The 21669-nt window shown below is 39.1% G+C and overlaps 1 protein-coding gene across 4 annotated transcripts in view; it reads left to right on the top strand.

Annotated features, from left to right (window-relative positions):
- The first annotated feature begins 224 nt into the window (after positions 1–224).
- miga2 (mitoguardin 2) overlaps positions 225–21669 on the top strand; it is a 54908-nt gene continuing 33463 nt past the window's right edge. For 2 of the 4 annotated variants that reach the window (XM_073052346.1, XM_073052345.1), the window contains exons 1-3: positions 225–248; positions 11583–11686; positions 14710–14835. In XM_073052346.1, coding sequence (XP_072908447.1) covers positions 14740–14835 — 96 coding nt within the window. In that variant the 5' untranslated portion in view covers positions 225–248; positions 11583–11686; positions 14710–14739. Of the gene's footprint in view, positions 249–11582; positions 11687–14709; positions 14836–17436; positions 17476–21669 lie in introns of all 4 variants that reach the window. The other 2 variants (XM_073052343.1, XM_073052344.1) reach the window with 2 other exon arrangements.

Raw genomic sequence — 21669 nt, 5'->3', positions numbered from 1 at the left:
TTTCATTCTCACCAATGGCCACCCGTGACCCGCCTTAAAAGTAGTGACGCTCAACGAATTGGGTCCGATAGCGCTGAAAGGTAGTTTCCGCCTCTGCAACATTTTTATTGGTTCAATTCCCTGCGTCGTATAGCCTTTCGGCCAGTGCATTGGAGAGTCGGGCTGTCAGTCTCGGGGACTTCCGGCGAGGTGGTTCGATCTAGAAATTGTCCTCTACGGCCACGAAAAGAGGGGAGCATTCAGGGTAGGTGAGTGAGAAACAATAGATGTTGTTAGTAGATTAGCAGTGGAAATAATTTATAATGTCAATAAAATTAATCACCATTTAAAATTATGTTATAATTTTCCCTATTTGGGATAGATTCTGCTGTTCCACAGACACAGAAATGAGGTTGGAGCACAGCTCGACTATTTAAATATTAACAGATGAGACATGAATAAACAATTAAATCTTGATATTGTGATGGACTTTGATATGAGGTTTATGTTCAATTAGGGTGGAAGGTGGTCGTGGTAAAATAATGATTTGTTCTTGGACGTTGATTGGTAGCTTGGAAGGGAGTTATGCGGAGGATGGGTCTCTTATTGTGCTGTCTATTGCTTGGTATGCCTTAAGTGTTCTGCTGCCCTGTCCCACACTTTGCCCGTCGTCCATTGTATCTTTACTTCTGCCATTGTTGAGATCAACCATTTAAAATGCAGAAATAAAAACAGTAAATATTAGAGATGTTCAGTAGATCAGAACTTTTCAATGACTCTTTCTCCATAGATGCCGCCTGACCTTCTGAGTATTTCTCGCATACTTGGATTTTATTGCAGGCTTGCAGTATCTGCAGTTTCCTGTCTTCTCATTTAAAAAAAATCCATTAACATTCATATTTTGGTTCTGAGAACATGAAACACATTGTTAATGGAGAAGTTAGTGAAGGTAAAATTAACGCAATTTGTTTTAGTGAAATGTGCTGGGACGTTGTTCACTTTAAACATAAACCAGGGTATGGGCCAGTAAATCTGAATTACCTATTTCGGTTTAGTTAAAAAAAAAAGTTTTTATAAATTTAGATCAATTTGACTCATTATGGAACAGGATTGCATTTCTTAGATATCAGCTACATTTGATAGAACATAAACTGATCCACATTATCAACCCTGTCTTAGGACTACTAGCATCAGTGAATGGAACACTTTCCTATTTTGTATGCCTTTTTGTTATTATGATTATTCTCAGCTCGGATATTATGTTTCATACATTTCGTCACTATGCAAGGAGACATCATCAGTGTGCTGTTGATTGTGCTGTGTCCTCTGGATGCTTGACCTTTATATATTTTGCAGTTCGCCACGCAGCCAATCAGCGATGAGATTTCCTCCCCACATCACAAATGAGTTTTCGAAATGATGTCCAATCAGCTGAATGAGAAGTCTATAAAGGCCGAGTGTTCAGAGGACATGGCATAATCAACAGCGCACCTACAATGTCTTCTCTCATGGTGACCAAACGTTTGCAAGTAAATTGCCAAGATTTGGGAACAACTTAACCCAACCATCAACCACCTGAGCTGCACATCTTCTGAAATGTGTTTCAAGTTTAATTGTTATTCTACCATGCATGAATACCCATCAATACAGCGAAACGAAACAGCGTTCCTCCGATGCCAAGGTGTAAAATACAGTACCGACAGTCATACACAGCACAAGACACATATAATATGACAGTAAACATAGTTCAGCCCAATTCCCTGAACATTGTGTCCTGTAAATTGATGGTACAAGATATGTTGTTGGCAAGAACAAACCCACAAGATTGTCACGCGCTAGTGCAGCTGCAAACGAACCCAATCCAGCTTGTCTTTCACTGAGCAAACACTGGAGGGGCCAGTCCCCAACCCAAGATGGATGCCACACCATTATTAATAATGAGTGGTGGATTATTACACTCATCTTTTGAGATGTTCCCACAACCAATAATCTCACTTAAAGGAGTCTTTATCTTGTTATTTCATGCTCTCGTTATTTATTGCAGTTTATTTATATTTGCATTTGCTCAGTTTGTTGTTTTCTATGCTCTTGCTCTTTCATTGATCCTGTTTACTGTTATTGTTCTATAGAGTTGCTGAGTATGCCCACAGGATAATGAGTCTTAGGGTTGTGTGTGGTGACATATATGTGCTTTGGTAATAAATTTTACTTTGAACTTTAATATCTCAGGTCTCTTCGGATAACTGTAGTTTCTGATTTTTGGTAAATCTATACCGTCTTGTCCTAAGGTTTAACTTTTAAAAATAGACGTACATCTGAAGTGGTTTTTTTGTGATCTTGTGGCCAACAAAGCACATTTCTTGAACCATCGTCACTGTTGAAGCATAAGAAAAGGTACAGCCTGCTTGCATGTAGTGGAGTCCATTTCCAAGATGTCATAGGTAGAGGTTATCCTGAGATTCGGTCTCTATGAAATATAGCATTACTGCTTAATCCTTGGGATTTCTGACCCTTGTCTGTTCACAGTAGGGAGGGAATATTCAGGTGGCATTGAGTACCCTGGGTTCCTCCTCTGAAATGCAGGACTTCACTGCACTAAGCAATGGAAGGAGTTACACAATCTCACAAATTACCCACACACAAAATTTGTGGGGAAGTCTGCATTTCGTATAGTGACCTCATCATCTGCCTCAGAATCCACAAGAAGTGGAAGGAAGCTGTCGTCGATCACAAGCAACTACCTCAGAAGCAAACTCTCAGATACAGCAATGTGATATTAACTGATTTTTATTTGGTGTGTTGTTTAAGAGAGGAATATTGTCCAGGATATTGGAAATAATTCTCCTTTTCAAAGTATTATGTTGGAATCTCCTACAGTCTGTACTCTATCAGATTACCTCTGTGGCATCAGCTTAGACTTGCTGATGCTTCAAAGATGACTGATAGCGTGGTGGCACTGTAATGTAGCGCGATTGCCAAACAGCATCCGCAATCACCGAATGGGGTTCAATTCTCACTGCTGTCTGTAAGTTCTCCTTGTGACAGAATGAGCTTCCTCCCAGAATCAAAAAGATTAGGGTTAGCGTCATGGGCATGCCATGTTGACGACAATTCTAGGCTGCCCCCGGCACAAACCTCGCTGATTTGATCTGAGGGAAGCTACGCATTTCACGGTACACTTCTGTATACATATGACAAATAAAGGTAATTAATCAAAACTAGAATTTTTGTGCTCACCTTTTTCCCTCAGGAGGGATATCAAAACAAGTGGGCATAGGTTTGAAGTAAGCAGGAGAACTTTTAAAGGGGATTTGAGGGGGAATGTGCTGCCAGAAGAGGTGGTGGGATCAAATGCAGTTATTATGGTTGAGAACAAGATTGACAGATAATTAGAAATGAGATTCTGCAGATGCTAAAAATCTTCAGCAGCACATACAAAATGCTGGAGGACCTCAGTAGGTCAAATAGCATCTATGGAGAGAAAGGGGCAGTTGATGTTTTGGGCCAAGACTCTTATTCAATCCTGATTTAAATTCAGTGGGGAAGTTGCAATTAAAAAGGAGCCCTTCATGATCTTGAGTTATCCAAGAGCATCTTGCAGTCAATGAAGTCAGTTTCACGTACAGCCATTTTTGTAATATAGAAGATTTGGCAGCTAATTTATCAGTAGTAGAGAGGTAATAATCAATTTTTTGACTGAATCCGATAGAGTCTACAGATGTGAGAATCTGGAACAAACAATGCTGGAAGAACTCAAGTCAAGTTGCATCTGTGAAAGGAAGAGTTGCAAATTGATGTTTGGAGCTTAGATCCTGCCTCAACTTACTTACTGCCCATTATGTCGCTGGTGTTTAAGGCAGCAGTGAAGGTCTTCCATCCCTGACAATGTTCAGGGCTTCCTTCATCATGCCAGTAGCTTCTTCTTAGTACCACTGTCAGTTATGCAAGTTCCAAATGGAGATAAAAAAGGCAGTCCAATTTTTTTTGTGTGATTGAGACATTCTGATGTCTTCTTGTCTCACCTCACTAGTGTGTTTGGTATTATGTAATGTCTTTAATAAAGTGGTCACCATAGATTTGAAGTCATAACCTCTCAGTGACGTTGCAAGTTAGTGATCTACCACATACTTGCCTTGTAGCACCTGGAAAATATGTCAGGGACAGTGTACCATCGACCATCTAACATCTACGGGAAATAGGGAATGCCACTTGCATGATTATACTGTTTGCATGAGTAATGCACAAAAATATTCATGGACCTTACATATTAATATTGTGTGAATTAACCTTGAAGTAAATTGCTGACCTACATGTCATCACTTTGCCCTTCTTGATAACAGTGAAGTTCTGTTATTTGAAGCTATAGTAAATGGCATTACAGGTTAAGCACCCCTTATCCGAAATGCTTAGGGCCAGAAGTATTTTGCAGTTTGGAATATTTGCCTGTATTTAATGAAATGCCTTGGGGATGGGACCCAAGTCTAAACACAAAATCTATTTACATTATATATGCAGCTTATACATATATCCTGAAGGTAGTTTTATATAAGAAGGGTCTTGGCCTGAAACATCGACTGTTCACATCTTTTCCACAGATGCTGCCTGACCTGCTGAGTTCCTCCAGCATTCTGTGTGTGTTGCTAATTTTAATGATTTTGTGCATGAAATAGTGTGTACATTGAACCATCAGAAAGGCAAACTATCACTACCTCAGCCACCCAGGTGGACAGTCAGTGACTTTATGGCATTGCCATCATTCCCAACTCTGAATTTAAGCAGTATTTCTCTTATACTTGTTCATCAAGTATAATAAAGTCCTAACCTATTCAAACCTTTCTCTGTAACTCAGTTTCTCAAGGACCCGGGAACATCCTTGTAAACCTCTGCACTCTTTCAACCTTATTAATATCCTTCCTGTAATTAGGTGACCAAAACTGCATACAATACTCCAAATTTGGCCTCACCAATGTCTTATACAACCTCACCATAACATTCAACTCTTATACTCAGTACTTTGATTTATAAAGGCCAATGTGCCAAAAGCTCTCTTTATTACCCTATCTACCTGTGACGCCACTTTTAGGGAATTGTGTATCTGTATTCTCAGATCCCTCTGTGTCTAATGGAATTTCTTTAGATTCAACAGAACTTTCATGAGTTGGCCAAAGGCTGAGGTGATTCAGGCTTAATAGACTTCATATATAGATCATTTATGTCTGTTTTCTGGCATGCTTACTTCTGTTGCGTATATGATGAAAGTGAAACTATGTGAGAGTTTGAGCACTGGAAACCAGATTCAAATGTATGTTTTTGAAAAAGAAATGAAGTTGCTTAATATTCCTAGAATAAGAATTTTGGATGCCAAAATACTTGGTAAACAAGATTTTATAGTACTGAAATTGTACTTAAAACACCTAAAAGATAATTGGACCAATTTTAAAAGGACTCTTCTTCCTCGTTATAATGAGAGGTGTGGTTCTTAATGTGTACAAATAATTTTATCATATGCAAGACAGGCTTAACTCCTTTGCTGTACCAAGTTTGTTGATTTTACTTGCAGCTCAAATATGAAACATGGTCAACTTTAGCACCCCTTGTTAGAAAGGTGGTTGTATCTGCCACTGTGTGAGTTTTTCAGTTGCTATGCAGTTACTCTTTGAGAAACAAAAAATGCACGTATAAGGTAACTTTTCATGACCTTTGGCGTTCAAATGCACTTTACATAACGAACAGGCACTTCTAGGAATGTCAGCCCTGAGGAAACTGCTCCAGTTTTACAACAGGATTTCTGTCTGCCTGTTTAGTCTTGTGCACTTGAGTGGTTTAAGTTTCTGTTTTGTTTTATTTTTTGCTTAGTTTTTCTCCTTCTGCAAAAACTACTGGATTTCAGCATTCTCATTTTGGTTTCAGGCTTCTGTAAGAGTACCATTCCAATTATTCGATAAATCTGTCAAGCAGATGAACGCCTAAACATTAGGATCACCTTGGCAACCTTGGCCTCAGCTTATAATAAATATTCCCTTTAGCCATCCATTCCTCACAGCCCCACCCATTCCACAACTTAAAACTAACCTGTTTTCTTGGTTTCCGCAATCCTGATGAAGAATCTTCAACCTGGAACATTAACTCTGTTCTTCTTTCCTCAGATGCTGTCTGATCTTTCAAATGTTTTAAAGAATTTTCTATTTTTATGTCACCAAATGACGACAGTAGTCTGTTTAAAGTCAGAATGAGCAGTAATTATTCCCCCATTCCTTTTTCCTTTGTGTCCCTATTTAGTTTTCCCTAAAATGCATCCCTTTTGTGTGACATGTTCTTTTTGTAGTTATCATGTAATTTAATTGGTCACTTGGAAGTTCCTAGTTTCTGGCTGTTTTGAGTATATTTCCTCAGATAACAGATTAAAGAAAATAGATAATTAATGATATTGCAAGCATATTTGAAGTGAGGAGCACATTTGGTTCAGCATCATGAATGCTGTTCATCACATGGTTGCAGTGTTTTGCCTGTACTTAAATTGCTGTTCATGTCAGTTAGTGTCAAAATCCCAGCAGGAGCTGGGTTGTTTGTACAGGTGTTTTGTTATTTTCGACTCTACCTGAGATGTAATCTGCTACAGCACACTGGTAAGTAAAATGCTCTCCATGAGCTCTAGATTGCCCAAAGGGATTACGATCAATTAGTAACTCTGAAGTTTAGTTACTGTTATAAAAACAAAATCTTTCATTTATATTACACTATTTAATTCTGCTCCTACACTAAATTCAATGAATCATCCAGTCACCCATTAACAGAAGCTGCCATCCAGCTGTCCCAAGACCACCTGGACACACAGGCCTACTTACATCAGCTTGACAGCCTGGCCACTGTGGCACTGGAGGCCCCTGACGAGGAGTCCTTTCATCAAACTCTTCCAAACATTGACAGGGATAGATTATGAAAGGGATAGATAAGATAGAGACAAATAAGTTTCCACTGGTGGGTGAGACTAGAACTAGGGAGCATAGTCTAAAGATTTGGGGGAATAGATTTAAGATAGAGATGAGGAGAAACTGCTTTTCCCAAAGAGTAGTGAACCTGAATCTGAAGTTCTGTGCACTGGGAAGCAGCAGAGGTGAGCTCATTAAATATATTTTAATGAGTCTTGAATATATTTAAGACATAGATAGATTTTTGCATAGCAAGGGAATGAAGAGTAATGGGGAAAAGGCAGGTAGGTGGAGCTGAGCCCATAGTCAGATCAGCCATGATCTTATTGAATGGTGGAGCAGGCTCGATGGGCCAAATGGCCTACCCCTGCTCCTATTTCATATGCTCTTATGTCTATTTGTACCTAATCTGACTGCAGGAAAGCATCTGAGATATCTTCTATGTTATAAAGATGTTACACAAATACAAGCGTTATTTTATGCTCCAGGGAAACTTGGATAAACATGGAAAAGGAGGGAGATTTTGTTCATATAAAAATCACCACCAAAATGGATTACAAGATTGTTAATGCAATCATATTATTGATTTTTGATTCGATTGCAATTCAGTGCAAAATATGCCCTTCTGGCCCTTCAAGCGGCATCCTTTAGCTGATTTAGCCCTAGCCTGGTCACGGGACAATTTACAACAACCAATCAACTTACCAACCTGTACATCTTTGGACTGTGGGCGGAAACCAGAGCACCTGGAGGAAGCGTACATGTTCATGGGGAGAACATGAAAACTCCTTACAGACAGCGGTAGGAATTAAACCCAGGTCACTTGTATTGTAAAGCGTTGTGCTAACCACTACGCTATTGTGCCACCCAATAACAGGCTGCATACCATCAACAAATCTTAGTAATATGGTTTGCATGTATAAAAATCAGTCAGAATTACGTTCAGTTACTGGATCTGCACTTGGAGATCACACGGCTCTGGGAACTAATCAAACTTGTTTTTAGAGCTATTTATAACAATCTCTAAATCCCTTGAGTCCCTTTGCAGCACGAAGCACATTTGCAGCTATTGTTTGTTCATGTTTGTAACTTAATGCAGTGTAGTCTGGTTCTTCATAGTCCTTCGCTTTGACAAAATGATGATGTTGGGCCTCTTCATGCCCATATCATGTTTACTGAATTGCTTGACTCCTCTACTTTCAGACTTACAGATCTATAGATTTTTTTTAAAGAAACTTAGATCTTGGAAACTCTACTTGGAAAAGAAGTACAAGAGCCTCAGGACTCAAGTCACCAGGTTCAGGAACAGTTATTACCCCTCCAGCCATCAGGCTTTTGAACCAGAGGGTGCTAAGCTGTGTCCACAGCTCTCTGCAGTTTCTTGGATCAAGTGTAGAGAGGTGTGTGTGTGTGTGTTTTGGGAGGGGTTGTGTGAAAGAAAATCTCCTGGCACCAGCATCACATGCTGCCTCTTTATTGTCAAATCCCAGTTAAGATAGCTAAGCAGTTGTCCATTCTGACTATGCCATGCCCTACTGCCATGGATTAATATAAAGAATTACTTTCTTCCCCCATCCTTCCAACAGTCAAAATATTAGGAATTCATGGACAATTCTTTTTAATTATGTAGACCTTTTGCAAGTTCTTTCAGTGCCATTTCCAAATTTTAGCAGGGCAGATGCAGCTCACTGGAAGGAAACAAGAAAAGCTACAAAGCATCAGAAATTGTTCTATTTCTCTATATGGTGATTTTTATGTGGACGTTTCCTCTCCCTTTACCAAATGTTTGTCCAGATTTCCCTGCAGCATAAAATAATCTTGTATTTACGCACCATCTTTATAAAGTGGAAAATATCTAAGATGATTTGCTGCAGTCAAATAGACAACAGGTTCAAGGTGGAGCTTTTTGTTGATGGGTGATTGGATGCAGAGTTGAAGAAGTGGGTAAAAGAGAATTTGTGCAGGAGCAGAATGGCAGCTGAGGGAGGCCAACGAAGTGTCCTTACCACCTTCTTGCAGTATCTTTGAAGACTGGAAAGGAAACATCTGAGGTGAGATCAAAGTTCGTTCAAAGTACGCATATGTCACCATATACAACCCTGAATTGATTTTCTTGCGGGTAGTCACAAGAAATACAATAGAATCAATGAAAGATCGTACCCAACAGGATGGACTAACAACCAATGTGTAAAAGACAATAAACTGCGCAAATACAGAAGAAATAATAAATAAATAAATAACAAATATTGTGAACCTGCAACGAAGTGTCCTTGAAAATGAGTCCATAGGTAGTGGGAACAGTTCAGTGATATAGTGAGTGAAGATATCCCGTCTGGTTCAAGAACCTGATGGTTGAGGGGTGATAACTTCCAGAACCTGGTAGTGTGGGTGCTAAGGCTCCTGTATCTTCTTCCTGATGCAATCAGTCAATATACTCTCCATCATACATCTATAAAAGTTTGTCAAAGTTTTAAGTAACATGCCAAATCTTCACTAACTTCTAAGAAAGTGGAGGCTGTGCCGTGCTTTCTTTGAAATTGTACTTATGTGCTGGGTCCAGGACAGGTTCTCTGAAATGATAACACCAAGGAATCTCTCCACCTCTGATCCTCTGATGAGGACTGGCTCATGGACCTCTGGTTTAACCCTCCTATAATAATCAGTCCTTGGTCTTTTTGTTGTTGTGGCACCACTTAGCCAGATTTTCAGTCTCTTTTCTATGTAAAATTCGTTATCACTTATAATTCAGCCAATGATAGTGGTGTCATCAGCAAACTTAAATATGGCATTGGAGCTGTGCTCAGACTCACCGTTATAAATATAGAGTGAGTCGAGCAAAGGGCTAAGCACACAGTCTTGTCTACATCTGTACTGATGGAGATTGTGGAGGAGATGTTGTTCCCAATCCGAGCTGACTGGGGTCTGCAAGTAAGGAAATCAAGGATGCAGTTGCATAAGGAGGTATTGAGGTCTAAGTCTTGAAGATTATTGATTAGTTTTGAGGGGATTATAGTATTGACTGCTGAGCTGTAATCAATGAAGAGCATCCTGATTGAAGGGTTGAGTGAAGAGCCAATGAAATGGCATCTGCTTTTGACCTGTTGTGATGGTAGGCAAATTTGAGTGGATCAAAGTTGCTTCTCAGGTAGGAGTTGATATGTATCATGATCAACCTCTCAAAGCACTTCATCACAGTTACCACGATTTCTTAGGCACCAGTATACCCGAAGCCTGCTTGAAGCAGGTGGGTACCTCAGACTGCCAATGTGAGAGGTTAAAGATATTGGTGAACACTTTGATCAGCACAGGTCTTTGTACTCTGCCAGACACTGTGCACCCAGCAAGGCAAATGATATTGAATTGAAGGGAGTTGACATTTACATCTCACAGCTTACCATGCTATTTGAGCTACTTTTATAATTATAGCTGTGTAGCTACACTAGACGACAGTATTTTATAACTAGGGCTGGTTTGTTTTATTTAATTATTGTTGGATTTTCATATTTACATTTGTTTTCTTTTATGTTGTCATGTTAATTTTGAATCTCATGAGGTAGAATTAATGTTGTTTTTATTTTCTGTTAGACCGAGTAGGGATCTCTCCCATTGACGTTCAATGCTCTTGAATATCCTCCCTAAATCATCATTTATAACACATTATTTGAGCATTTCTCCTAGAATTTATTCCTTTTGTCTTGCCATCAAAAGTTCAAAGTAAAATTTATTATCAGAGTACATACATGTCACCACATATAATCCTGACGATTGTGCCTGACGCCGGCCCCCTAGGCCTGAGTCGACGTAGTAGTAGTACATATAATCCTGAGTTTTTTTCCTGCAGGCATACTCAGCAAATGTATAGAATAATAACTGTGCAATGCACACAAAATGCTGGAGATCCTGAAGAAGGGTCTCGGCCCGAAACGTCAACTGTACTCTTTTCCATAGATGCTGCCTGGCCTGCTGAGTTCCTCTAGTATTTTGTGTGTGTTGCTGGATTTCCAGCATCTGCAGATTTTTGCGTTTAGAATAGTAACTGAAAAGGATCAATGAAAGAGCAAGAGCATAGAAGACAACAAATGTTGAAATGCAACTATAAAGAAAATAACAATAAATAATGAGACCATGAAATAACAAGATAAAGAGTCTTTAAAGTGAGATCATTGGTTGTGGGAACATCTCAATAGATGAGTGTAATTATTGTCTTTTTTTTCAGGAGCCTGATGATTGAAGGGTAGTTACTGTTCTTGAACCTGGTGGTTTGAGTCCTGAGGCACTTGTACCTTCTACCTGCTGGCAGCAGCAAGAAAAAAAACCATGACCTGGGATCTTTGATGATAGATGCTGCTTTTCTACAACAGTGTTTCATGTAGATGTACTCAATGGGAGGGCCTTGTACTGGGCCGAATCCACTACCTTTTGTAGGACTTCCCTTTCTTGCATGATTACATGTTGCATTTAAAACTACCTTTTACTCTGTTTAAGATGCATGTGATAGGATTATAGTTTTGTCTTTTTAGGGCAACTGTCACTACAGATATAACAATTTTCCAGAGTTCCTCAACTCCGTGCATCAACCCACTCTTACTTGTATTCATTTCTTAGATATCAATATAAAAGCTAGAAATTGTAACAGTTTTTCACCTTGGTAACTTTTTGCATTTTTATAAACAGGATCTACTATTAATTCTCTATCAAACCATGATGTAAATTTTCCAACTCTGAGGCTGAAGATGCCTGGTGTGAACATGGGAAGTGAGCCTCATGCTTTACCTCAGGTACTTTATAATAAGGACACTTTCTTATGGTGATTCTTTGCATTATTTCAGCAACCTGTTTCTTTAAATTTTGTTAGTAACCAACCCTAAACCTTCACTTTAGTTACCTAGTTTTAACCAATTCAGACACATGACTATTAACAAATGATCTTCTCTTCTGATGATTCCAAAAGAGGAGGCACTTTATTAATTGTGCCTCTTTAAGACAGACTACTGAGCATTTTCAGATGACAAATAAAGCATTTTTTTCCCTTAGTGGAAAATTCAGAAATATGCCATTAATGCTGCATTGGAAAATTGTAGATTAAGAATCTTGTCACAATTCCTTTAAAATTGGAGGTACTGATATTGGGAACTCTCTTTCTTGGTTATACCCTGTAGACTTGGATTAAATAAACTGCTTCATGTTACACTATATGGTAGAGCTGCGTGTTGGTTTTCAATTTTGTACTGCTTGCATCTATTACTAATTAATTAGCTGTATTTTAAAGATTTGCTCCACACCTTACTCGTCCTGTATTCAGTCCATGACGAATTGCTTGTTCTTGTCTTTGGATGTAGGAAGAGGGGCAAGGGATGCACACTGTGTTGATGCTCTATCAACACATGAATTGGATAATTGCCTTTCTTGCACTTGAACTGTACAACTTGAAAGACTAAGTCATTTCTGGGTTAGTCTAAGTTCATTTTTATGTCACTTTAATTTGGAAAACAGTTCATTTGTGAACTCTGATAAGAGTGTAAAGTTGAAAAATTGTAGATTCAGTGGTGGAGTAGGTGTTGTAAAATAATATAATTCTACATATTAAAATCTCTGTTAATAGGCACTATATAAGACTCCGGCAGGCAAGGCGTAAGATCACTGGGCTTAGAAATATTGGTAAGATTATATGAGGCAATAACAGTTCTTACATATGCAGTGGGAATTAATCAAAGTTAATGAAGTCTTTTTGTATTTAGTCCATGACTACCTTTTTAATCCTGATCTTTCAAAAATACTTTATTTTTTCCAAATCCTTCAATGGCATTGCATGAGAGCTGTGTAGCTCTTTGCCCTCAGTCTTCTGTGTAACCACTTCAAAATCTACAACACTCATTTAGCTCAGCTTTGCCACAGTAGATAATGCATAGAGTAATAAACACTTGCATTTGCTTTCCTAATGGTTGAGTTTTCCCCTTAATTAAATCCCTCATCCTTGTCTCTCTCTGTGAATTGTTAAGTAAACTAAAGCTCTTCATTTTCACTTAAGCTTCCTTATTACCTTGTGAGAGTGAGAGGAGCTGCAATTTATTTTGCGAAGTAATCTGTTAGTTGGTGTTTACAGATACTTATTGCTGTCGCACCGCTGGCACTTAGGGCAGCAATGAAGTTCCTTATCTCTCTGTCCTTGGCCATCTTTTCTATTGTGCCCCAGGTGTGGTTCATGGACTCGAGTTGCACACAGATATAGAAGGATTCGTCGTTGCTGTTTCCAGAACAATTTTTGTTGATCGGTCAGGGTTGTTAGCGCTGAGCTGAACCCCCGAACCTGGTGGTCTGGTGGACCACTGTTAGTCTAGCCTCTACCCTTTGACCTGTTTGACATGGGTAATCCTAACAAGAGCCAAAGCATAAAACCCTGACTCCAGCCGACTTAGCTCTCTGGGTCATTGAGGTACGCAAGCCTCCAAACCCTACAACAAGGTTGTGGTCCTCTTGGAGGTTACAGATACATACAATCCTTGTTAACTGGAATACTACTGATCCAGGGTTAAACATTCTTGTTGATAAAGCTTTCATTCAACATCCGACACCTTTCAATAATGAGTGACTTTATCATTTCTAGCTGTAAGTACAAGCTATGTATAAATGAAAGCAACTAAAATTTTAATCATATTGAAATTAAATGAGATCTAATCTTGAATGTAAGTGTATATGGGGATAGTATATCCTACAATGCAGCCTACATCAAAGCTGCAGAGAGTGAATAGTAGAGATTCATTTGTCTAATGTTAGGTGTAAAGTACTGAGGTAACAGTTTTATATAGAGCAAAGAAAAGGAGTAATTTACAAGATTATTAAAATTATGGTTTGCTTGTAGCATAAATGAGGAAAAGAAGATCTCTGGAATCAGTAAAGCGAAATCACCATTGTCAAGTCAAGTTTATTGTCATTTCAACCATAAACTGCTGGTACAGTACACAGTAAAAATGAAACAACGTTCCTCCAGGACCTTTAAAAGTGAGCTGAGTGTTCAGGAGAGTTGTTAAGCTGTGGAGTGCTTGGCTATAGAGAATAATTGCAGCAAAACCATTGTCTCTTTAGAAGGAAAAGAGCATTGTATTTGTATCAGGAATGAGTCAGGATTCTGGAGCAGAGAGATTAAATTTAGATTGCTGGTACAACGATGTGATGAGCTGAATGATCCTCTTTGGGGTGTAAGCACTTCAAATGCATGCATAATCATTATTAGACTATTGGCTCATTTTCATCTTCAAAAATATTCTCTTCCTTTAATGCCACCTATCTTTGTCTGATAAGGTGGAATTGAGTATTGAGATTGTTGGGGTGTGTGTGTGTGTGCTGTAGGGTTGATGCAGATTCAGACACAGGATAGGCGATTAATTCTATTGAAGTGTTCTGAGCAAGTTGGCATCTCTCTCCCACTCTTGTAATCCTTATAAAAAACCTCATGGATTTTCCTTGGCAGTAAGCTGAAGAAAAAAAAACACTGAGGTTTTTTTTGTGTTTTTAATTCATCATGTTTGTTTTATTTTCAAAATAGCAAGTGATTTGGGTAGAGTGGCAGATCTGACTGGAGCTCTGTCATTAGGTTTCTGAACCACTGAAATCGGAAGGAGCCGCAGAGTGGGCCTGTGGCTCTGTCATTATCCCATTTCATCTTCTTGGTTTGTAGTACAGAATTTAGAGACGCAATGAGAAGCTATTAACAGTGGCCCATCCCTACCCCAAATGCCTCAGTTTGCTGACCCTTGGTAACTGACTGGACAAAAATCTCAGCAACCAGATGCTTGCTTTGCAGACATACAGGAGCAATTAACCTCTGTGCGCAATGTCGTTGAGGAGAACAGATGGGGCATCCATTATCCAAGCCCTGGCAATGACTATGGCTGAGATTCCAGTTTTCCTGTACTCCACATTTGGACAGGTATGTTTTCATCCAAATAAGCAAGTCCATTTTTTGCCTTCCATTTTGGTGGGGGTGGGGGGGAAGGCAGATGAAGGACCTTGATTTTGTGCTGCCACCTGTTCCCACCTTTGAATTATATATTGGATATTGTCTTTGAAGTAGGTACGCCAAGTTTAATCTTTGACTTAAGTTTGTATTTATAATCACAATTTTTATTAATTAAGTTTCCTAAATATGGCATTGCAGCCAGGTACTCTGAACTTACCACCCTCATTTTATCAGTGTGCAGGTAAATTGTTCTCCTCACTCACTGCAGACCATTTTCAGTAGCTTCATGTCCACTGTCCTACCTGTATGAGACACAAGAAGGGTTAAATCATCACAGACCAGTTCAAACCTGGATCTACCCATTTCAGTATTGTATCCCAACCCAGCATCAGGAATAAAGCATAGTCACTAACTAATAAATGTAATAAAGAAATTGGGGAACCTTTATCTGGAGGATAGTGAATATCTAGAACTTTTTTGTGAAGAGTAGTTCAGGTAAATATTATAAGGCTAATTAGGTAAGTATATGAGAAAGAAAGGAGGGATATATTACAGAATGAGATTGGAAAGAGTTTAAAAACAGGAACAGATCATTCAGTGACTAGTGTCTCTGGTGAAAATTCTAAGGAATGTATTTCAGCTGGGGGTGGGTGCACAGGCTAAATGATGCAATTTAATGGATCAAAAATTGTAAAATGTGTCACAAATAGCAATTCAAACTGACATTAACTAATACTTTGTAACATTTCATGTAACATAGTAATTAGATTCTACTATATGTCCTATTGGAATTAGCCATTTCTCATTATCTAACCTCAATGGTGCCACTTATCACATCCCCCAAACACCTCAAGTTCAGCATATTTCCTCTTTGTTTATAAAGTTAACACACTAATGACCCTGTGTGTTTTTTATTTTAGTTAAATAGTGCCATTTAGGATCTAGTTAAATGCTTGAGATTGCTTCAGCTAATTCTGTTGAAAATGTGTACAGCTAATGTTGATTACACATTCATCCCTTCTTTCTGGGCTGTTTGTTACATAGTTTTGCATTGATAGCAAATTAATTAACTGTTGAAGATAATCTTCTACATTTGCTCCTTCTAGTCCTGTTCACTTTATCATATCCAAGAGAGAAATCTTTCACTGCAGTTATCTTTCATACAGTTAATCAGCCTTAGTGGCTCTTTCTTATTTGCTTCAGTGATACCTTGCAGTATTGTGTTGGGTTCCAGTGGTCAGCTTAGTCATCTTGGATTGTTTTGCAACGAAGCTTGTCAATTTTGATGTGCATTTTGCTATGCATTTAACTGACAAATAAAAGGACAAATTGAAACAAACCTGTTATATTTATAATACTCTTGTATCTAGACAGCAATACCTGAAGTTAACTATTGTCACTTGTCTTTGAGGTTCTTCAGATTTTAGTATTGGAAATTGGTAAGTGGGAACATGTCATAATCTTTACTTTGAAAAGGATATATTTAAACTTAACATAGAGTTAACTACTAGTTGGAGGCTTATAAGGTATCTTATCTAGCACCTAGGCTGAGGTTCTGTGTGGATTCACTACTTTATCTATGTGGCCAAGTGCTACTAGGAACAGTGTTTACTACTGTGGTGCTCTCTCTCCTCTCTCCAGAAGCTGCAAGCAGAAGATAAATAAAACCTGAAAACATATTTCTGTCACCCACTAATGAACTGTGAAAAGTATTATCTAAATAGACTATCTTACTAGTATCAACCAGGAGTCTGGTATACTTTGCAGAGAAGAATAATCTTCCAGGAGCTTATTTGTTTGGTGCAGTCATTGTGCAGATTTTGCAATTTTGTTAATTTCTTGAATCCCCGTAAGTATCTTGTGCCAGTCAGTCATGACAATAAAGTAGATGTGCAGCCTTTCCCTTACTTTAGTCCATTCTTTATGTTTTAAAAAAAGATATTACAGCATATTTTTATAGTTGGTCTCTGGTTGCTTGACCACAGCATTAAAGAAAGATGTGGCGGTGGTAGTAGTAGGATACAGAATTCTTTCCATCTCTAGTACTGGTAGCCAAAAGGAGTCTGTTGTGCCTGTGCTGGCTCTCTGACAAGCTGTCTAATTAGTGCTATTAGTTTGGAGACTTTTCCTTTTGAGATAGATTGAACTTGGTCAAATTCCAATTTCTGACAGTGCTTTCTATATCTTCATACCCTACATTCTATCAGCAAGATTTCCTTAGTGCACTTTATACTATGTAAAGATCCCAAACTCTGTTCCACAAGGGTGCTTTCATCCCAGGTACTTGTTTTTCCCATAATGACAGGTGATCATTCTTGATTGAGATTAGGCCGTCTGAAATCACCTCATAAAAGACCCTCATAGTAAATACAGAAAAACAGATTTCATCTTACCAGCACTAATTGGATTCAAACCCAGATTCCAGAAGCAGTGGCATTTGTATAAAAGGCTTTATTACTTAACCACACTTGAACTTGTGAGACTCTAGTTCAACAACTCACTGCCTCATCTGACGCAATCTTGGAATGAAGTTCTTTTTTCATTCTGTACACAATTCTCCCTTGTTTTCAGTGCCAATTTATGATGGGGACTTGTAATTCCAATGGGTTGGTGAGTCTTAAATTGCTGATTCATGTGAATGTTAACAGTTATTATCAAATTAGCAGAGTTACTATCTATATAGTACAGAGTCTCTTTGGCTACTTTGTGCTCTCATTTCAAATCTATTTCAGTGTTTCAAATATAATCAAAAATACCAAATTAATCAAAACAACTTGGCTTGCCTACTTGATTACTGTGCATGTGTAATTTCTTCTCTTTAAACTTTTAAACTGAATGTTTTGTACATTGTCTTTTAAATATCAGAAGTAATAATAGAAATCTTCATATCTTGTTTATTTTTTTCTCAATGAATTTCTTTCAATCTCACATATTTTAGAATTGTTTCAAAAAAGGATCACATTGCAAATTGGCTATTTTTCTGGAGAGCTTTTCCCCAGTGCATTATTAGACACTGTTAATAAATCAGTATTTGTTGTTTATCTTTAGCTGCCCATCAGCTGAGAGATTCATCAGGGTAGTTAAAAAATGATAACTGTCAAATGGACTGTGGGAAATTCTTGAGTAGTCTCTATATAACCACTTTGGACTGTTTATTGCATGTGGAAATTTGAGTATAGCTTTACCTTTTTGTAAATACAGTAAATTAGAGGAAGATGGAACATAAAACAGTGGTATGGATTGAAATGTGTGCCTCAGAGGATTCATGCATGTAATGCAGTATGGGATTGGAGCGCTGGTTGTCTATCATGTCCGACAATGACAAGAAACCTGTGTGAGAGAGTGTTTAAGGTGGAAAGGCCATTGCACTGGGGCAGTTCCACTCTCTTGACCTCAGAAGTCCAGGTCTAGTGGTACGAACAAGCATCACAAACTGGGGTCTTCCTTGGTGGCAGTGGATGACCATGATGTGCCTTGTCATGCCCTTTGCTCTCCACGGAGCTTTTTAGTACTGCCTTTGTATCTCTCTGTAGATCTCATCTGCCTGGTTGACTTTGCATGCCAGGACAGGCTTGTCCCCATCTCACTGGGGAATGAGGCTGCTGGCTACCCTCAGCTGGTTTAGCCTGCTTGACAAAGCGGTGTACCGGTGTGTGGTTGCTGTTGCATGTAAGCAGCTACTTGAGCCAAAGGTGAGAACTGGGTGTCCGGAGGGGCCAAACGAATGGACACACAGTAAGCCCCTTCACCAAAGGTGCTATCCTTCTCTGGATACCCCACACACCCCACTGGAGGTATATATTGAAATATACCCAAGAGCATTTGCTTGTATTATAGATTTTGTTGTCGGCTGCAAATTACTGCATACAGCACTGTCGAAGCTGCTGGTCTTTTACAAGAGATGTTAAACAGAATCCTTAACTGCCCTTGGACATAAATAATCACAAGGCACTTCTTGAAGTTCCATAGCATTTGTCATGCACCTGGCCCTGACACAACTAGAAACCAAGGACACTTATGTCAGAATGCAGTTTCTGGATTTCATTTAGGCGAAAACACCATTTTTTCACAGACCTTGGTGAACAAATTCGTAGTCCTCGGTCTAAGTACACCACTGTGCAACTGGATGTGGGGCTTCCTAACCAGGCTGTGCAGCTGGTCCTCCCTCTCTATCAGCCTCAACACAGGTGCCCCCTAGTGCTGTGTGCTGAGCCCTTTGTTGAACACTCCGCTCACATGGCCAAACACATTATCAAGTTCGCTGCCGATAGGACAGTAGTTTGGCTCAACACCGACAACAATGAGACAGTCTACAGAGAGGAAGTGAAAGAGCTCGAGGCCTCTTCCTCAATGTCAACTTCAGGAGAACTCAAACCACTCGTACTCCGCTTTCCGTTGGTGGCACAACAGTGGAAACTCCGAGCAGTTTCAAACTCCTGGGAGTGCACATCTTACACAACCTCTCATGGGCTCAGAACACATCCTGCACAATCAGGAAAGCTTGTTGGATTCTGATGTTTTTAATCCAAGGTTTTTTCAGAATCGAGAAAGAGGCACAAAACATGTTATCTCATGGTTGTTTTAGTAAGCATTGATAGAACAAAGGTAAATTGAAATGGACAGTGATAGAAGTGATAGTGAAGGGAGGGACCAAGAAACAAAGAGACTAAGATGGCCTTGCCTTGTGATCAGCTATTTTCATACCAATAGATAAGATAAATTTCATTGAAGTTGTAGTTAAGAGTCAGCCAATGAGCATGCTATTATTCAAATAATGCAACACCAGGAGAAGCTTCCAAACTTTTCAGAATTATACTAATATAACCACAAGGAGATAGACTGAACAACTATATATACATACTGTGACCAATAGGAAACATACTAGGCAGTTAGTTGTATATAATTATATAAAATACAAGCAGACAATTGCTAAACTGCAAAGAAAATTACAATTAAGCAGCTAGATCCAACAGCTGCTTTCTGAGGAGGTTGAAGAGAGCTGGACTAGGCACATCTAAACTCGTGTCCTCCTGTGGATGCGCAGTAGAGAGCATTGTTATAAGGCTGTATCATTGTGTGGTAGAGAAACTGCACTGCAGCGGACAGGAAGGCTCTACAACAGGTAATCAAAACTGCCCGATGCATCACTGGCACCAGCCTACCCGTCATCAAGGAATCATATGCAGAAAGGTGTCGCAAAAGGGCCAGTAACATCTGGAAGGATCCCACCCACCCTGCTTATGGACTGTTTGTCCCACTCCCATCAGAGAGGAGGCTACGTAACATCCATGCCAGGACCATCAGACTCAAAAACAGTTACTCTACCCAGGCAATAAGACTGATCAACACCTCCACCCATTGATCCACTCCTCCACATACCTCATCACCACTACTTTATCATTTCCTGTCAGAGTCACCTTATGCAGAGGCATTTCTGTGCCTAGTGTCACTTTATGGACATACAATCGATCTATGTATAAAAATTATTTTATGTATTTATATATGTTGTGTTTTTAAAAAAAATTATTGTGTTCTTTTTGTTTGTGTTTTTTGGTGCTGCATCAGATCCAGAGTTACAATAGTTTTGTTCTCCTTTGTACTTGTACTGGAAATGACATTAAAGAATCTTGAAGTCACTCCTCCTAGTATGTTGAGCAATATTCATTCTTCATTCTACACTAATCAGGTTTATTAACACTTATTCTTAAGTTGTGAAATTTGTTGTGCGGGTACAGTACAGTGCTGAGACATAAAAATTACTATAAATTACAAGAGCTTGTAAAGAAAATGAGTATTACCGTATTGCCATTTGCAGAAGCTTACTGAACAGTCATTAATTACTAAAGCTGCATTTCTGAAGAACGTTAGATGTAAAGTGGCTTAAAATGCTGAAGAATTACAAGATTGTATATACGAGGGGTGATTGACAAGTTTGTGGCCTAAGGTAGAAGGAGTCAATTTTAGAAAACCTAGTACATTTATTTTTCAACAAAGTCCCCTCCTACATTTACACACTTAGTCCAGCGGTCGTGGAGCATATGGATCTTGGACCTCCAGAAATTGTCCACAGCTGGGGTGATTGATAAGTTTGTGGCCTAAGATAGAAGGATATGAGTTGTACAGCTCTTGTTACATGCACATGCAGTTCAACTCCTTGAGTGATTATGCAGAAAGTTTGAAGTTAATAACTGATTGGTTAATAACTCATCGGGGTGATAAATTTGTGGTCTAAAGTAGGAGAGGAGTTATTAACTTCAAACTTTCCGCATAATCACTCAAAGAGCTGTATAACTCATCTTGTACCTTAGGCCACGAACTTACGAATCACTCATGCTGTGGACACCTACAGCAAGCTTTGATAGTCTTCCTCGCTGTCCACTGTGCCCCATTCTTGGTGTCATTCACAAATTTGCTGGTGACCTAGGTGACAAACAATAACAGATCCAGCACTGAACCCTGTGGCACACCACTAGTCACAGGCCTCTAGTAAGAGAGGCAATCATCCACTACCACTCTCTGACTTCTCCTGTGAAGCCAATGTCTAATCCAGTTTACTACCTCATCCTGAATGCCAAACAACTGAACCTTTTAAACCAGCCTCCCATGCGAGACCTTGTCAATGGCCTTTCTGAAGTCCATGTAGACAACGTCCACTGCCTTGTCTTCATCAACTTTCCTGGTAACTTCCTAAAAAAAAAAACTGTATAAGCTTGGTTAAGCACAATCTACCATGCACAAAGCCCATGTTGACTGTCTGTAATCAGTCCCTGTCTATGCAAGTACTTACTGTATATATCCAGTCCC

The sequence above is a fragment of the Hemitrygon akajei genome, chromosome 7 (genome assembly GCF_048418815.1).
Source record: "Hemitrygon akajei chromosome 7, sHemAka1.3, whole genome shotgun sequence".
NCBI classification, from domain to species: Eukaryota; Metazoa; Chordata; class Chondrichthyes; order Myliobatiformes; family Dasyatidae; genus Hemitrygon; species Hemitrygon akajei.
This window is presented reverse-complemented; position numbering and strand designations above follow the sequence as displayed.